Here is a 17,695-nt window from a genome sequence, read left to right on the forward strand (position 1 = left end):
GAGGGGTGGGATTGAAGGGAGTGTGGGAGTTTGTTCCAGAGGCGGGAGAAAAGAGGAATGAAAGAGTTAAGGTGAGCAGAGAGCCAGGATTTCGGCAGTTTAACCATCAGAGGGTTGCTGGCAGATCTTGTGCGACCTGCAGGAATATTTGGGGGACAGAGCACAGAGAGAGCTGGGGAGCAAGGCCGGAGAGGAGTCGGTAGAAGACAGAAAGACCACCTACCTGCCTGCGGTGAGTGAGTGAAAGGCCCTCAGAGATAGCTTCATCACTGGGAGATTCCCATCTATTTCGGCATCAAAACATTTTGAGATGTTTTCGAGTTTACAATTTGAGCTTTTGTCATCAAATTTTAACCAAACTTCGTCTGTTCTCCAAAGGCACACCTGAACTCTTATCCACCTTCAAGGCCTTCATCCACAGCTTCATGGAGTACTGCTCTCCCATCTGTACTGCAAGGTCATCTTACATCTTCTTTTTTCTATCATTTGTGCGAGGTCATTTTCTTTCTGCTTCTTCTATCATTGGTGCGAAGCCACTATCTGCTTCAAAATCTGCCAACATCACTGCATTAAGTCAAAAGGTGCAAAAAACGTATCCCATCAACTACAGACCTCTTGGCTTACTTGCAATCATCACAAATGTCATGAAATTAATAATCACCGTTGATATGAAATCCTTCCTTTTCTCCAACGACGTCATTTCAGATCATCAATTTGGTTTCAGACCAGGTCAATCCACCTTGGACATGTTGCTTATACTCACCCAACAATGGACGGAGGCTCTCAATATCAGACATGAGATCAGGGCCGTCTCTCTGGTCATATCTCGTGGTTTTGATACAGTCTGGCATCACACCTTATTCTCCAAACCTTCTGCCTATGGCATTCAAAATCAACTCCACACATGGCTTACTGACTTCTACTTCCGTAGCAAACGTGCAGCTCCAATGGAATCCTTTAATCTCCTCTCCCTGTAAAGGCTGGAGTGCTGAAGGCAGTGTTCTGGGCCCAGTCCTTTTCCTGATCTTCATCAATGATCTCTGAAAAATCCTCCATCTGAGGCTGACAACTCCACCCTCTGCCGTGACAGTCCTCATCCATTAGACAGGCAAGGCTGCAGCCTCTTCCCCCTTCAGACCATGAAAAATCACAAACTGGTCCAACACCTGGAATAAGTCTTTCAATCCTGAATAATCTCTCACTCACACGGTCTCTCTCTCTCTCTGATAGGACTTTCTGGCTATTCCTTCTTTCCTTCCTTTCTTAACAATCCTCTTGAAGTTCAGTAATTAAAACTCCTGGGTTTCACTATCAACCATGATCTTTCTTGGGAAAACCACATTTCAAAGTTGGCTTCCAAAGCCAGCCGTGAGCTGGGCATCCTCCATAGCACAAGGTTCTTCCGTGGCACACCTCAGTCAAGATGATGATCTTTTCTACCCTCGTTATCCTCCCTCCCCCACCTCAATCCCTCCTCATTCCAAATTTCCAGTTTTCCGTCCTGAGAGTTTCCTTCTGTGTCCATCTTGTCCACCACTTGCATCCTCTCCTGCCCCTCATTCCACCCATTGTTTGTCTAAGTCTGCCTCTATCTTAAACTCTGTTGGTGTTTCCCCCCACTCTCAACTGTTCCTTTTGTCTGTTTTCCACGAGCAAAATTAGAGCTCTTCTATTGGCCTTGACTATGTAAAAAAAAATAAAAAAATTCTACACCTACAATGTATGTATCACACATTCTACTCCACCTCGTTATACTCATGAGCTTTCTACTTGTGGAATTTGGGAAACAAATAACATACAACTCAACTTGAACTACTTTTGATGGTGTTCTTCCATCCTTTCAAAGTGGAGACCAGCGTGTCTCACACCAGCATTTTGTGTTCAATTCCTGGTTTTCATCTGCAAACCCACCTCACCATCCCATAGTACTCCTCCGACTCCAAAATAATCTCGTCAAACAATTATATAATCCAGTATTTAATCATTGTGGAAGAGTCCACAAGACTGACGTCGGTATTTAATGAAACCTTTATTAAAGTATATTTTCCTCAAAACTAAAATAGTAAAAGTTGGCAGTAAAAGTCTCATGCATGGGCAAAAGCAAAACCAAAGTAAGCATTGCAATACATTTCCAAGAAAGGTGAAAATATGAAGGATTATGGTACAAATATAAACCACATAATGCAAGGAGCCTTTGGAAAGGCAAAGGGTGTCTGAGGAAACGCTCCAAACCATAACAGCATCCTGTGGCTCTGGGAATAATGCAGAAGAATTAAAAAAAAATTTGCACGCTTTGTCCTGCTTTATTGACACTAACAAACATCCATGTAAATTATAATCTACAGAGTAGTGACTGGCACAGCAAGAGGAGACATTAGAGGGGATTGGGGGGAGGAAACCTTGGTTAATGCTCTCGATGACCTTTTCTATTCATTCAAACATGCAGTGAAACAAAGGTGATAAAATAAGCTAAAACAGTCCTTCACAAAGTCTACTTTGTCCTGTTTCAATGAGCAGCTTACTTCCATTCCAAAGAAAGAAAAAAAAACCCAATAATATAAAAACAATCTTTTATTCTTTCTAACTGGTGTTTTCCAACAAAAATATCATTAAACGGCCCAACAATAACTTTCTGCACTGCCTTTTGAAACTAGATTACGATTGTTACAGTTTCTCCTTGGATTGTGGGCAATCGTGGCAATGGCAAACGGGCGCCACCTAGTGACGACAGCATCGCTGTCACGGATCTTTACATTGTGTCTGCAAAACACTGTGACAAGACGATGCAACAAAACCTCAAGAACTATTCCCGGCTATTGTCCGACAACAGCACCAGATACCGATACAACAACCCCCTCCCTCTTGAGCGATCATGGCACAAATTATTTGAGCCGGATAGAATTCCCTTTGGAAATTTCACACAAGGTGGTGGAGCATCTGTTTGTGACACCTTGCGATTGTGCCTTAGCCATCACCATACACCCTCACAAAGAGCACAAACTGAACCTGGTCGCAAATGCACTAGAACTTCATCTCAAAGAATGGTATGTTACTGATCGAGCGATACGTGCACAACACTTGCCTTTTCGCTGGGCTCTTTGGTCCCCGACTGTTGTAACGGAGGGAAACAATGTTATCTTTCAATATGGAGAACAACCTGACCGACAGTGTTTATCGCAGGGTTGCGTTAATACCAGCAATACGTGCAAACCCTCATTGGAACGACATCCAAGGAAAAGCAGCTCCGAACGCATGGCACATTTCGACAGACGGTCGCTGATGCTTCAATTATCTCGCGTGGCTCGTGTACCTGCGCGCACATACAAAGGCCACGCACAGACCGGTACAAGGCTCCACACCATGGGAGGTTTGCACTGGAGCACCAAAGAGCAAGTAATCGACCTCAAGATGCAGCAACGATGACTGCAATGGCTGAAATTTCACTTCTCTTTGGGGCCAGCAATTTGGGGACTCTGGAACATAACGCTCTGAGACGTTATAGAACGCACTCCACCCGTTTTCACTCTGCCCTCTCCCAGCAATACTGCGGCCAGCGCGTCTCTGCTTGCTTGGCCCACCCTATTCCCCACGAGCCGGGGCAAGGAAGTGGGCATGGGAAAATAAGCAACATGGTGCACAACACGGGCTAGTCGCCCGGCACTAGCTTGAATACTCTGTTTGCTCATGTGGTCACAATCACACCCATGCTGTCCAACCCTCATAAAGCTGCGCCAAGTTCTCAACGCTTGTTGCTTCTTTGATGATGTAGTCGACCTGCCGACAGGGCACAAAATGGTCGACGGGAGAGGGTGGGATGCAACACTTGCAATGAAAAGCTATTTTGTACATTTGCTTGGTCCAAAAACAATGCACGAAAACAAAATCATTAATACCAGTAAAAATAAAATACCTGCTCTGTGACATTCATCCGGTGGTTGGGGTCCACATCCCGGCCCTCCAGCTTTGCCTTCACGCGCTTCCATACACTCACTGCATACGAGTTTCGTTCCTGCATTGCTGCATGAAGATATCACGGCAAAAACATTACAGCGTTAAAGATGAAAATGGGTGCAACACTGAAACATTAATTTGTAACAGAATTGCTGACAAGTTCATATTCCTTTACAGGGCATGGTTCACATCAATACAACACAGAGGTCTACCTTTTCCTGTCTTTGGGTTGCGAACCGCTTTCCTTGGACTCGCTACTGCAATGCTTCGCGATGCCACTCCCTGCAGAGCGATGCTTGGCAAAGAGGAACTGGAGCCATGAGTTGCGCCCCGATTAGCCATCTTCTTTATTGTTGGAGACATTCCCTCCAACGGGGTTTTGGCAGTTGGGGCAACTCGGGGAAGTCCTGAAATGCACATGTGAAAAACAATAAAATAACAAGAGTGAGAATTCCTTTGCAATACAAGTCCTGTACCAATATGATATTATGAAGTCAAAAAAGGGTATAACTGAAAAATGTACCAAACGCCCTGAAACTCGAACTTCTTCTGTAACTAATCATAACTAGTGAGGTACCCGTGCTACACACGGGTGGGAGGCCAGAAGCAAACAGACAATGCAGAAACGGCGAATGCTAAAGCATGAAACCAATAAATTCCACATTCCTGTAGCACCTTCAGTCGCACGTCAGACATGGACAGCAAGTTCGTGAAGGACTTCCATGAAAAATCTACCAGTTGGCAAACAAACGGGTAAGTTTGTTCCATACCCAGTCAATGGCGAATCTGCATATGGCAATCCGCGAATTCACGTTTAGAAAGTAGAAACCGTCACGGCATTTCGTCATTCACTTGAACTCGATATCACTTTTTTCATTCCAAACAGCATAACTCCAATCACAAATGAAATAGCATGAATGTAAAAAATAAAATTTTAACAACATTCGTGACATAAACAAATATTTAAATCCTGATGTGAAGTTCCGTACGGTTGGGTAAATACAATTACGATTTTAAAATAGTAATTGTATTCACTCAATTCCAATAATCAATTGATACTTCAACAAAACGATTAACACGATTAACATTTAACGATTAAACATTACGATTGAATGACGGTTATATTTGGATATTATCAAACCCACGCATTGCTGTCATCTGTCCACTTCCGCATTTGCGGCAGGTTCATAATTGTCATCAAAATCTAAACAGTATTTGTCAAATTTAATAAAAGCCACATCACTGTTCATATCAGTAAATATTATTCCATCATGTTTGGAAAAACTTGAAAATTTGAAAACTTGGAAAAAATGGAAAAACAATATAGCCTATTTTACTCCCAGGGGTCCCAGGAATACCCACCCAATCGGTGCGATGTCGTTGCGATCGGTTGAGCCGTTTTTGCGGTACCTTCGAACGGACAGACGGACATTTGGTGAATTATAGTAAGATAAAGCCATGCACCAAGTTTCAGTTGAATGTTAAAGGGTATGGGGAAAAAAGTCTGAAAAACCACAAGCGGGATGGACGGCCGGACAGAGAAAACCTGTTGTCCTTTCCGGTGAAACCGGTAGAGGACGAGTGAACAAAGAACCATCAGCACAGCCACCTTTCTGTGAGCATCACAACTTATCCAAACAACCCCCTCTGAAGTTAAGAGATTCTACCCACTTTTCAAATGGAGCAACCCTGAACTAGAAAAAAAATTGATGTGAATGCATCAATGGATATGCCTCCACCCACGTTATATGTCAACCCACTGTTAAGTTTGATCTTAATTAAAGGTCACATAAAAAAATTAAAGGCCACATGAGAGAGCGCGTACGAGAGAGAAAAAAGAAAAGTAGAAGAGACATCAGATGCTTCTAACTCAAGTTATGGTTTGCAAAATGATTTTCAAAAGGGCACACGACTTTTGACCCATTGAACCCAAAATTTAATCAGTTCACCTTTGTATGATAATTACAGTCTATACTTGGGGCAATATTGGTTGAAATCCATGTAGTGGTTCACAAGTTATTATTACTAGCGTGACTCGACGCGCCTCACCACACGTCGTTTCAGAGGGATAGGCATCTTTGACCATTTAGGTGTCTTCTGGGTCTTCAGGGTATTTTGGGTCTTCGTGGCATTTTGGGTCTTCAGGCCATTTGGGTCTTTGGGGTGTTTTGGGTCTCAGGGGTCTTTTGGTTTCTCTGGGTCTTTAAGGGTCTTTTGGATCCTCAGGGCCTTTATGGGTATTTTGGGTCTTCAGGGGCTTTTGGGTGTTTTGGGTCTTCAGGGTATTTTTGGGTCTTCAGGGGTCTTGAGGGTGGGTTTTGGGGGACTTAAAGGGTCGTCAAAGGTCTGAGGGGTCTCAGCAGTCAAAACGTAATTAAGAGTTCACGGACTGTGTTTTGGGTGTTAATTTTTTTTTGAAGAAGAAGACGTTTTGGTCGCATATAAACATACGTAACCATATACGTTTGCTCTATTATAATAAGATTTTTTAAAAACAAAAAACCACAAGTAAAGACAGATAAACAGGCAGCCAGCCGGCCAGACAACCCAAACACATAATGCCTTCACCCTTCGGGTTTCACAAATTTCCCAGAGAGGTTTGTTTGAAGCAGAATTTAAAAAAAAGAAAAAGTAAAACAGGTATTTTGCCATTCTATCCATTTGGCTTTCTGTTGATCAACATCCCGTGCAATCATCAGATGTTCAAGATCACGTCCATTTTAACAATACGTGATAACAAGCACAATCATGTCGACGTAAATTAGTATCTGGTGACATCCTTTGCAGCATAGTGTTTGAACTCGTGAATGCATCGAATCGATGATATTGTGTACAACAGGCCAGGCCCACATTATTCGAGCTAAATGTGGAGCAGATATATTTTGCAGCTTTTTTGTAATACAGTAATACCCCGGCCTACATCATTAATTGGTTCCATAAGCCGTGACGTAACTCGGTTTTTGACGTAAACCGGGCGTAACGTCTTAAAAATGCCTTAAAATGAAGACAAACACCATAATTCGTAAAACTAGAGTAAATAACTGGAGGAGGCTGCGGCTTCACCCTGAATCTTTGCCGCTCCCCGTCGGGAGTCCCTCCGTTGTTGACTATCAGTCGGGTCTTCTCCTCGAACGGGGTGACCGGCACGGACGTGTCGACCGTGCTGGCTTGTGTGCCTCCGCGGCCCGCTTCACCACGGCGTGCCTTACCCAACGTGTCCGAGCAGTTTCACCGGTGGTCGTGTCGTGTCGTCTGTGACGAACGAACGAGCTCAGGGTTCCGTGAACCCGGCCGCCCCGGGGATCGACGCATGCCCTGTCTTTCCTCGAGCGGCCAAAGTTGCTTGCTTCTTTATTTTTGGACGATGCGATATACGCAGAAACGACGACGTACAGGCAGGCATTTGCAAATCCATGCACATGTGCACATGCACATGTCGATCAGTTCTTTACAAGGCTATGCATCAACAACAACTTGCTACTCCCTGCACCACAGATGTCAATTTCCAAACAATTTACCTACTCCCTCTACCTAACTTTAAACTACCCTCCCCGGGTATTCGTGAAGGGATCCATCCTCCCCCATCCACTCCTTCGCACCATGCACTCCACACCACTCAATCCACACTATTCACTCCACACACCATTTATTCCCACACACCAAGTATTCTCTCCATTTATCCACTTGCACCCCATGCAAGTCAATCACTCAACACCATTACACATGTCCTCAATACACCACTCATACACTTTCTCGGTCATCCCAGACCATTGCCTCATTTCACCAAGTTCAACGATAACCAGATTCTCACACACACAACCATTCTCGACCAATGCCTCATTTCACCAAGTTCATTCCAAAGATCCTCATTCAATTCCTCATTTGCGCCTAAAGCTCATCCTCATACTCACACACATGATACACCAAGATACACCAAGAGCGGCTTCAGCTTGAAGTCGCCGGTGCAATTACCCCCAGGCATTAGCGTTAGCCGCTCCTTCGCGACTTTGTAGCCTGGCATGGTCTTCTCGTCCTTCGAGATAAAGGAGATGATGATGTAGGAGTGACGTAAAGTCGCACATAATGACGTTCGCTGAACTGAAATTTACTCTAGAAGAGTGGCGTAAAGTCTGATTTGACGGAGGTCGAAATGGCGTAAAACGGGGTACGACTGTACTTTACACAATTCTAATTTCATGTAGCTCCCGATCCAAGTACGATGGCATTGTGAAATTTCACAACACGACTGGTCATATCACAAATTGCTAAAATGCAGTTATTCTGTCAATCTCTCCGTCCATCTGTTTGCCTGTCAATCCCCTACAAGCCATTTTAAACTGAACGTCATGAAACTTCACTAAATGTTAGGGTTGGTCATTAGGAAGAAGCCCATTGATTTTGAGGGCAAAAAAAGGTCGAGCCAAATTTCTAAAATCCTCACTTTTCATCTGATTGCCGTGAAATTTGCACAACAACAACAACAACAACAACAGGCATTTTAAGGCCATTTTCCCTGCAAGAGAGGGGGTTAGCCTTGCGGTCCCCATGACAATCTTCTCCATTTTGCCCTATTTTCTGCATTTCCCCTTGTTAACCCCCTTGCCCGCATTTCTTCTTCGAACATCTTTAGCCAAGTCTTTCTCGGTCTTCCCCATCCTCTACTTCCTTCTACATTCATTAACATCACTCTTCTCAACCAGTCACTTTCATCCTTCCTCAACACATGACCAAACCATCTCAAACTGTTTCTCTTCACAGCATCCATCACAGGCTCTATTCCCATCATCTTTCGCAATTCATCATTTGTCTTCCTCTCTCTCAACGATACTCCACACATCCACCGAACCATTCGCATTTCCACCCTTTCCAGACTTCGTTGCTGCTCTACGTTCATTACCCATGTCTCACTCCCATAAATCATAACACTTCTCACACATGCAGCATACACCTTTCCCTTCAGCTTCAACGACACTCCCCTCCTCATCAGCACGCCACTCAGTTCCCGAAACTTCTTCCATGCACATCTCACTCCAGCAACCGTTGCCGAGTCTGATCCACCTTCTCCATTCAGCACGTCTCCGAGGTAACAAAATGTTTTCACACCTTCCAGCTTCACGCTGTCTCTCCAAGATCCAACTCAACATTTCCTCCATATGCAGCTCCCTCTGTGCACACCTTACACTTGAATGTAGCTGCCACACTGGTTAATGACCCTCTCAAACTACAACATTTTTGATGAACCCACTCAGCGCACATTGTACATTGAATGGAATTCACTCCGACACCCTTCCTGCACACAGCACACGGCCACTTCCCAGTTCTTTCCACCTCCACATGCTTTACCACTTGCCATCACCTTCGTTTTTCCGATGTTCACCTTCAGACCTTTTGTCTCCATACATTCCTTCCACTTGTTCATCTTCTCCTTCAGTCCATCCATACTTTCTGCAATCAACACCAGATCATCTGCATTCAACAACTCCCACAGTAAACCCTCCTTTACGTTCCGAGCCAGCACCTCCATCACAGCTACAAATAGTAGTGGACTTGGTACCGACCCCCTGATGCACTCCCACCTTCACCTCAAACTCACCACTGTTCCCGTCCTTCGTCCTTACAGCTGTGCACGCTCTTTTGTACATTGCCATCACTACTCTGATCAACCATTCCTCCACTCCTAACTTCCTCAATGCCCATGTCACGACTTCACGTGGAACCCTATCGGATGCTTTCTCCAGATCAACAAACCCAAGAAACAACTTCTTCCTCTTCTCCATGTACTTCTCCTGCAACTGCCTCACATTAAAAAGCGTGTCTGTCGTTCCTCTTCCTGGCATAAATCCAAACTGCACTTCGTCAATCTTCACTTTCTTCCTTATCCTCCTCTCCAACACCCTTTCCAATACCTTCATTCCATGCTCCAATGACTTGAAATTTGAACATAATTGCAAATTTGTCTCTGAATTCAACCAGCATTTATTGTTAATGTCAAATTTGTTTTAGGGATTTCACAAGTATTGTGCTCTGCACAATGTCTTTCTTATTACTTGCGAAAATCAAAGCTTTTTCAAGTATATTGGTTGGTCTTGCGGATTATTCTGTCTGTTTGTCTGTATGTCAGTCGCCTACAGGTCACAATTTTCAAACGACCTTCATGAAACTTCACCAAATGGTAGAGTTGGTCATAAGCAAGAAGCCTATTGTTTTTGAAGTCAAAAGGTCAATAGGACAACACAGGCCAAAGGTCAACATAAGCCAAATTTCTAAAATACTCAATTTTCATCCGATTGACTTGCAATTTTAAGAGGATTTGCACATCTGGTCACTGAATTCGACCACCAAGTATTTTTGAGGTCAACATAGGCCAAATTTCTAAAATCCTCAATTTTTATCCGATTAACTTGAAATTTGAAGAGGACTTGCATACCAAGTCACTGATTTCAACCACCAATTATTTTTGAGATCATCGTATGTCAACAACTTATTTTATGGATTTCGCAAGTATCGTGCTATGCACGACATATTTCTTGTTTGTTTGTTTGTAGGACTGTTTGTTTGCATCTGCATTGGGTTGATTTGGATTGGTTTCCGTCTGCGTTGATTTGGTTTGGTTTCCGTCTTCGTCTGCGTTGATTTGGTTTGGTTTCCGTCTTCGTCTGCGTTGATTTGGTTTGGTTTCCGTTTTCGTCTGAGTTCATTTGGTTTGGTTTCCGTCTCCATCTGCATTGATTTGGTTTGGTCTCCGTCTGCGTTGGTTTGGTTTGGTTTGTTCTCCGTCTGCGTTGGTTTGGTTTGGTTTGGTTTCCGTCTGCATTGGTTTGGTTTGGTTTGGTTTGGTTTGGTCTCCGTCTGCGTTGATTTGGTTTGGTCTCCGTCTGCATTGATTTGGTTTGGTCTCCGTCTGCGTTGATTTGGTTTGGTCTCCGTCTGCGTTGATTTGATTTGGTCTCCGTCGATTTTGTTTGGTTTGGTTTCCGTCTGCGTTGGTTTGGTTTGGTTTGGTTTGGTTTGGTTTCCGCCTGCGTTGATTTGGTTTGGTTTCTGTCTGCGTCGATTTTGTTTGGTTTCTGTCTGCGTCGGTTTTGTTTTGTTTCCGTCTGCGTCGGTTTGGTTTGGTTTCCGGCCTGCGTCAGTTTGGTTAGGGTTAGGGTTTCCGTCTGCGTCAGTTTGGTTAGGGTTTCCGTCTGCGTCAGTTTCGTTAGGGTTTCCATCTGCGTCAGTTTCGTTAGGGTTTCCGTCTGCGTCGGTTTGGCTTGGTTTCCGTCTGCGTCGGTTTGGTTTGGTTTCCGTCTGCGTCGGTTTGGTTTGGATTCCATCTGCGTTGATTTGGTTTGGATTCCGTCTCCGTTTATTTGGTTTGGTTTCCGTCCGCGTTTATTTGGTTTGGTTTCCGTCTGTTTGGTTTGGTTTCCGTCTGCATTGATTTGGTTTGGATTCCGTCTGCGTTGATTTGGTTTGGATTCCGTCTCCGTTTATTTGGTTTGGTTTCCGTCCGCGTTTATTTGGTTTGGTTTCCGTCTGCGTTTATTTGGTTTGGTTTCCGTCTGCGCTGATTTGGTTTGGTTTCCATCTGCGTTTATTTGGTTTGGTTTCCGTCTCCGTTTATTTGGTTTGGTTTCCGTCTCCGTTTATTTCGTTTGGTTTCCGTCCGCGTTTATTTCGTTTGGTTTCCGTCTGCGTTTATTTGGTTTGGTTTCCGTCTGTGTTTATTTGGTTTGGTTTCCGTCTGCGTTTATTTGGTTTGGTTTCCATCTGCGTTTATTTGGTTTGGTTTCCGTCTGCGTTTATTTGGTTTGGCTTCCGTCTGCGTTTATTTGGTTTGGCTTCCGTCTGCGTTGGTTTTGTTTGTGTGTTGGTTTTGTTTGTGTGTGTTGGTTTTGTTTGTGTGTTGTTTTTGTTTGTGTGTTGGTTTTGTGTGTGTTGGTTTTGTTTGCGGATGTGCTGGCTTGTGTGTGGGTTTTGTTTGTTTGGTCCTCTGGAAAACCGTACCAGTGGTCTGCCATCTAAGCTATCTGGGTGACCAAACTGTGGGAAAATTTCATGCTCAGTCACGGTCGCCCAGATGGCAGAGCAATGGTACGGTTTTCCAGAGGACCAGGGTTCAATTCCTGGTCTGGGCATGAAATTTTCCCACATATATCAATTTAATTATTTAATCTTGTTCATTACTCAAATTGCTTCACTACGCCTCCAGTGGTGTTTATAATAGAGGACATGGATTTGTCCCCCCCATTGGAGGAAGACCCTCTCGTGTACAGGCCGTTGGTGCTCCGATGGTTGGTAGTGAGTGCCTCGGAAGCATTGACGGAAAGAGAGTGGCAATCATATGTGTGGGAAAATTGCATGCTCAGTCAGGGCCGCCCAGATGGCCGAGCACTTGTACGGTTTTCCAGAGGACCTGGGTACGATTCCTGGTCTGGGCATGTAATTTCCCCACATATATCAATTTAATTTCTTAATCAGCAAAGATATCATGGCATATTTCTTAACAGCAAATGATAAAAAGTTTTGCTTAACAGCAAAAAAGGCAATCGAGGATCTGTCTTTTGTCTTATATACATACCGCCCAGGTAAACGGGGTTCAATTTTTATGCCTCTGCCGACAAAGTCGCCGGAGGCATTATGTTTTTTAATCAAATTGGGAAAAAAATACAATTTTCCAGGAGGTTTGGATTAATTTGAAGCAACTTTTACTTCTTATTTTCTTTCCAGGAGCATTTTTGTGTTTCAGAGCTTACTAGCTTTTTCTCTGTGCGGCAAAACTAGGAAGTAGGCATGGACATGGAGGATCTCCTCAGAAACAAAAAATCTGCTTCAAAAGCTGGTACATCATCGAGCATGGTCTGGAGCTACTTTGGATTTAAAAAAAAAATCTGGAAAAACCAAGCGAGATTTTGAATCAGAAATAAGTTTGATGCATGCTTTGCAGTAATAATTTGTCTTGCATGTCGAGTACCTCTGTGATGCATATGCATCTGAAGTCATTCCATTCAAGGGAAGCTCGTGGTTGTGGAATGGAAAGTTGTGCTAAACGTGACTGAGATCAGTTGCTATCACCGGCAACAACGATCCACGAGCACCGATTCAGGTTCACAGTCACTCCTGGCAAGCTAATATTCCTCCAAAAGTTATCCTACTATATTAAATAAGCCAATTCTCTGTTTGTTTGTACTTTGTAGGTATGAAAATTATACAAAAAGAAAAGGGCAGAGCGGATCTACACCAGATTTTGCATAAGTGTTAGTCGAACCCATGGTCAGATCATGGGTGCAAGGAACCCCCACACCACTATGAGGAGGGAGGGGTTGAAGAGGCGACTTAGCATGTCGACCCAATCTCACGAAATCTTGCATACATGTTGGCAATACCCAGAGTAACCCCCCCTCCCCTCCGCAACTGATTTAAATTACTCATGACAAATTTTACATTTAAGTTATTTATCTTTATTGCCTCCATCACCAAAGATGGATGGAGGTTATGTTTTTACCCCTTTTTCTGTTTGTCTATGTGTAGGATATTTCAAAAAGTTCCAGACAGATTTTAACAAAGCTAGTAGAGCAGGTTGGGTGCGTAACAAAGACGAATTGATTAGAATTTGATGAAGAATCGGAATGAAGACAGCAGTTTGGAATCGGAATCGATTCTAGAATTTTAAGAATCGCCCAAACCTAATTTAAACTCAACCTCTATCTTTGTAAGATAATGTGGAGTGCCGTGCCTTCCTTCAGACTTGGACTCTGAGCGGTTGAAAAGGTGACTATTTCCAAGATCAAGACACACTTTGGGAATCATGCAAGATTGAAGCGAAACAAATCGTTCGGTTTTGATCAAGTAACATAATACTCGTGGCAAAAGAGAGCTAACCTTTTGGAAAGGTTGACCATATTTTTTATTTTTGTAAGCATTTTTAATGAAACTAATGATGTGCATTCATGTTCATAAAATTTTAAATTTGCCCTTATGAATCACGAACCGCCAGAAACCTATATCCCATTTCCCATTGAAACATTGCCCTGGCATTCGGCATTTTCTAGGAATGTATCCTCCACCCACGAATGTCAGGGTTTTGCAGTATAACTTATCAAAAGGAGGTAATAAATAGACTCTTGAAACAATGCAAAATGATCAAATACCTGCTGCTGAAGCTGACACCGCTGGTGGGCTGGAACTCTCGGCACTTTTATCCGTGACAAGTGGAGTTGCAAAGCCAATGAGGTCATCGCAAACACTGTGCAAGAAATAATGTATTGGTATCATCAAGTACACATAAACGTTCTGAAATTTGTCTCAAACATTAAAACAAACAACACGCACCAATGTTGCCAAACTAAATGGTTTACTTTGCCATTTAAAGTAACAACACAAAGTTTGTTCCCAGGTAATTTTCGAAAGCATAATGTGCTAGCACAGCTAGAGGTACATTTCTTGCCCTTTATCTTTTTAAAATCAGCACAACCCTGCTTACAAATCGAGCTTCACTTACTTTTTGGCCAAATTTTGATATTCCTGGCAAAAGCAGCAATCTGCTGTTTTGACCACATTTTGGTGCTGCCCTGTTTGTTGAAATTTGCTTGTGGCAATTTTTTGAAACAAAAGTCAGTTTCCAGAAAAGGAGTTGAAAATGAATCTGTTAGACAGGTTCCAGAGGTAATTTTGTTCCGATTTTGATGACATTTGCAAACGTTTACATTTTTGAAAAGTTTGAGAGTCTCTGCCTCCAAAAATAAATTTTTCCATTTTTTTATTTGAAAAATTTTTGATTTACAATTTGATTTACTTTGAAAAAAAAAAAAAGCGATTTGAAAAAAAATAATAATAAATAACAGATCGAACAATGGCATAGCTTGGATCTGCTGAGTGGAGGATCTGCCGTCCCCCTGACAGGACACCGATCCTTAGCTCTGATTGGTGGACGTTTATGAGGGACATGCACACACCGGACGCGGACAGACAGACAAACGCTGTGCCAGACAGCATTGACCTATGGGCTATGCCGTAAAAATATGGCTGCCGAACCACGTGACCAATGACATCCCAAAAAAAATTCTCAACCAATTTATCCATAGATCACGCTCAGGAAATTTCATACTGATTTCATACTGAGTGTTCGACTTGTCGATTTATGATGTCATAACGAAGGCACCTATGACATCATCATGAACATAACTTATTATCCATGGGGAGTACTTTACAATAAGCCACCTCTCAATTTTTTCCATGGAGCGGTTTCTGAGACATAGAGGTGCAAAGTCTATCGGTTTTTCCAAGAATGTGCCTGTACCACGTGGCCTATGACATCATAATGATCATTTAAAAAATTATATAGGAGGAGGTGCTCCTATGGTGAAAATTGTGTCAATCGGACCAACGGTTGCAGAGAAAACGAATTTTAAAGGAAATAAACCTGAAAAATGCCGGCGACAGGACACACACATACATACATAGTCATATGTATGAGTACCAGCTTGCTGGGATGAATGATCCCAGTGTGTACCCAGATTTAGAATAGGTACACGGTATCCCTGCGCATCGTAAGAGGCGACGAAGGGTTGGCGTCAGGAAGTGCATCCGGCCATACAAACATTGCCTCAAAAAGGGAACCATGAGGTCATGGGGCCCACAAGGCCATCCCCCGCTTTAGCGGGGAAAAATGGCCTTAAAACGATCATTCATTCATATTCATACATACATAGAAATACACCAGACGGACATAAACAATGTTTCAGACTTGCCCTACGGGCTTCGCCGTAAAACTTAAAATCAAATGGAAACATTGGTTTCCAAATTCAGAACCTCTCAAACTTTTCAAAAATGTAAATGGTTTCAAATCTCCACAAAATCGGAACGAACATTAAAATCTGGACAAATGGAACCTGACTATATGCCAATAACACATTTAAATTAGAAAATTCCTAATTCAGGGATGGCCTGTTTGACATTCCCTATTGAGCATCAAAGCTTAATGATGTGAATCCCAGGTTGAAATCCAATCCACTGTTTTGATTTGTCCATCGTCTTCTAATATCCTAATTTATGTATAACCACATAGACATTTTAATGTCCTCGTCCAACATGTAATATGTGTACAAGGTAATGCATAAAAACAGAACAACTCCCAAAATCAAAGCCGTTTCCCAAACAGTGATTATAGCAAAAGAAGAACAAAAGTACCTGCTTGTCAATGGGCTCAACTTTTGCAGGAATGAAGCTGCAGCTTGGAGCATGGCAGTTTGATCATGACCACATGGCTTCTCGATGGCCTTGATAATTCTATGCAGGACATCTTGTGTGGATTCCTGCCAGTCACGGTGCTGGGCTAACCAATCACGTACCCTTCCTTCCACAAGAACATTCTCACCTGCACCTTCATCCTGTCAAACATCATAGTCATGTTTAACACATCAGTGCAAGTCAGAGAGATTATGCTTATTTGTAATTAGGGTCCATTATGGGAAGGCAGAGGGGTAGTTAGGGACCAATTTAAAACTGGTGCAACTCCTGTGAATAAAGGAAATGAAACAAAGCATCAGGTGGTCATACACCAGACTTTCACTATATGCTGTAGATCAGCAAATCACACAAATTATGATTGTCAAGACACACTGTATAAATAATTGGAGAAGTGTCTGTTTGTTTGTTTGTTTGACTTTTATGCATTCCTTAACTGCTGAACAGAAAGAGTTGAAAACTGGTGGTACTACTTGTGGAGTGCACGAGCAGGTTTTACGGAGTAAAACATTTCAGTCTCTGGGGTTAAGTGTGGGAGAGGACACCTACTCTCAACCCACTTCGGACATTCGGTCCAACAAAACGTAGCCAAAATGTATAATAGACGTCGTGGTGACTCATGACGACACTTACCAAGTCAGCATATAGTCCAGCGTGTTGAGAACACCTCGATTAAGTCAGTTACAGTTCGCTCGCCGAGGTGACAACACTTTTCATTGCCATTTCATTTGTGTTTAAAGGTTTGAAACGTCGAAGCCCAAAAAAATGAAACGAAGCTTTTTCCTTTCACGTTAAACTGAACATTTGAAATGCTTTGAGAGTGGGCAAAGCCACACTTGTTCATTTTTGTTTTACTTTATACACTTTTATTAATCATTACGACCATTATTTATTCATTAATAAGCACAAATATATGCTTGAAACTCATATTTTGAGAAAAAAAAAATCCCGTTTTTTGCCATCCTTCAGGAACACGCCCTCCTGTTGATAAAACTATTCTTATGGGAAAACACGCTGATTTGCTGTACACCCAGTTTATCAGGAAAGCTGATGTCAGGAAAGCTTGCATTCGTGCAAACTTGTGTGTAATTAGTTGGGTTTTGTTCGCACGGCGTGCGCGGCCTGGTCCCTTGAGGCTTCCCTCCCCCCCCGTCGGTATTTTGTAAACTTAAGTTCTTTCCTTCGCTGTATTGCTTTTTTCTTTGATTTTCCTTTCTCCCCCAACCTCCCCCAAACATCCTACTCTTTGTCTAACGTTTTAAATACAAAAAAAATTTCACCTTCTCTCCTCGCTCTCACCACCCACGACCACGTGCGTGTTGTTTCGCCCTGCCCCCTTTATCTCCTTTTTCTTCTACCCCTCCAGCCGATACCCACCTTTCCAATTCTAGTTTCCACCATACCCATTCAACCCTTTTTCCTCCTTTCTCAGATCCACACCCTCACTCCAGGGACTTTTCCCAGATTGTTTTTCACGGTTTTGTTTAAATATTATTGTTAAATACGTTTAAACTTT

General features: G+C 42.8%; 1 protein-coding gene across 1 annotated transcript in view; it reads right to left on the reverse strand.

The window, feature by feature from the left end:
• Nucleotides 1-2,010: 2,010 nt before the first annotated feature.
• Nucleotides 2,011-17,695, reverse strand: part of SMG1 (SMG1 nonsense mediated mRNA decay associated PI3K related kinase) — a 302,694-nt gene continuing 287,009 nt past the window's right edge. The window contains exons 58-63 of the mRNA XM_068125825.2: nt 16,123-16,322; nt 14,085-14,179; nt 5,314-5,361; nt 4,164-4,358; nt 3,911-4,017; nt 2,011-3,774 (exon numbers count right to left, since the gene is read on the reverse strand). Of these exons, the coding sequence (XP_067981926.2) occupies nt 3,697-3,774; nt 3,911-4,017; nt 4,164-4,358; nt 5,314-5,361; nt 14,085-14,179; nt 16,123-16,322 (723 nt within the window). The 3' untranslated portion in view covers nt 2,011-3,696. The remainder of the gene's footprint in view (nt 3,775-3,910; nt 4,018-4,163; nt 4,359-5,313; nt 5,362-14,084; nt 14,180-16,122; nt 16,323-17,695) is intronic.

Source organism: Myxine glutinosa, chromosome 10 (assembly GCF_964187855.1).
Source record: "Myxine glutinosa chromosome 10, kmMyxGlut1.1, whole genome shotgun sequence".
NCBI classification, from domain to species: Eukaryota; Metazoa; Chordata; class Myxini; order Myxiniformes; family Myxinidae; genus Myxine; species Myxine glutinosa.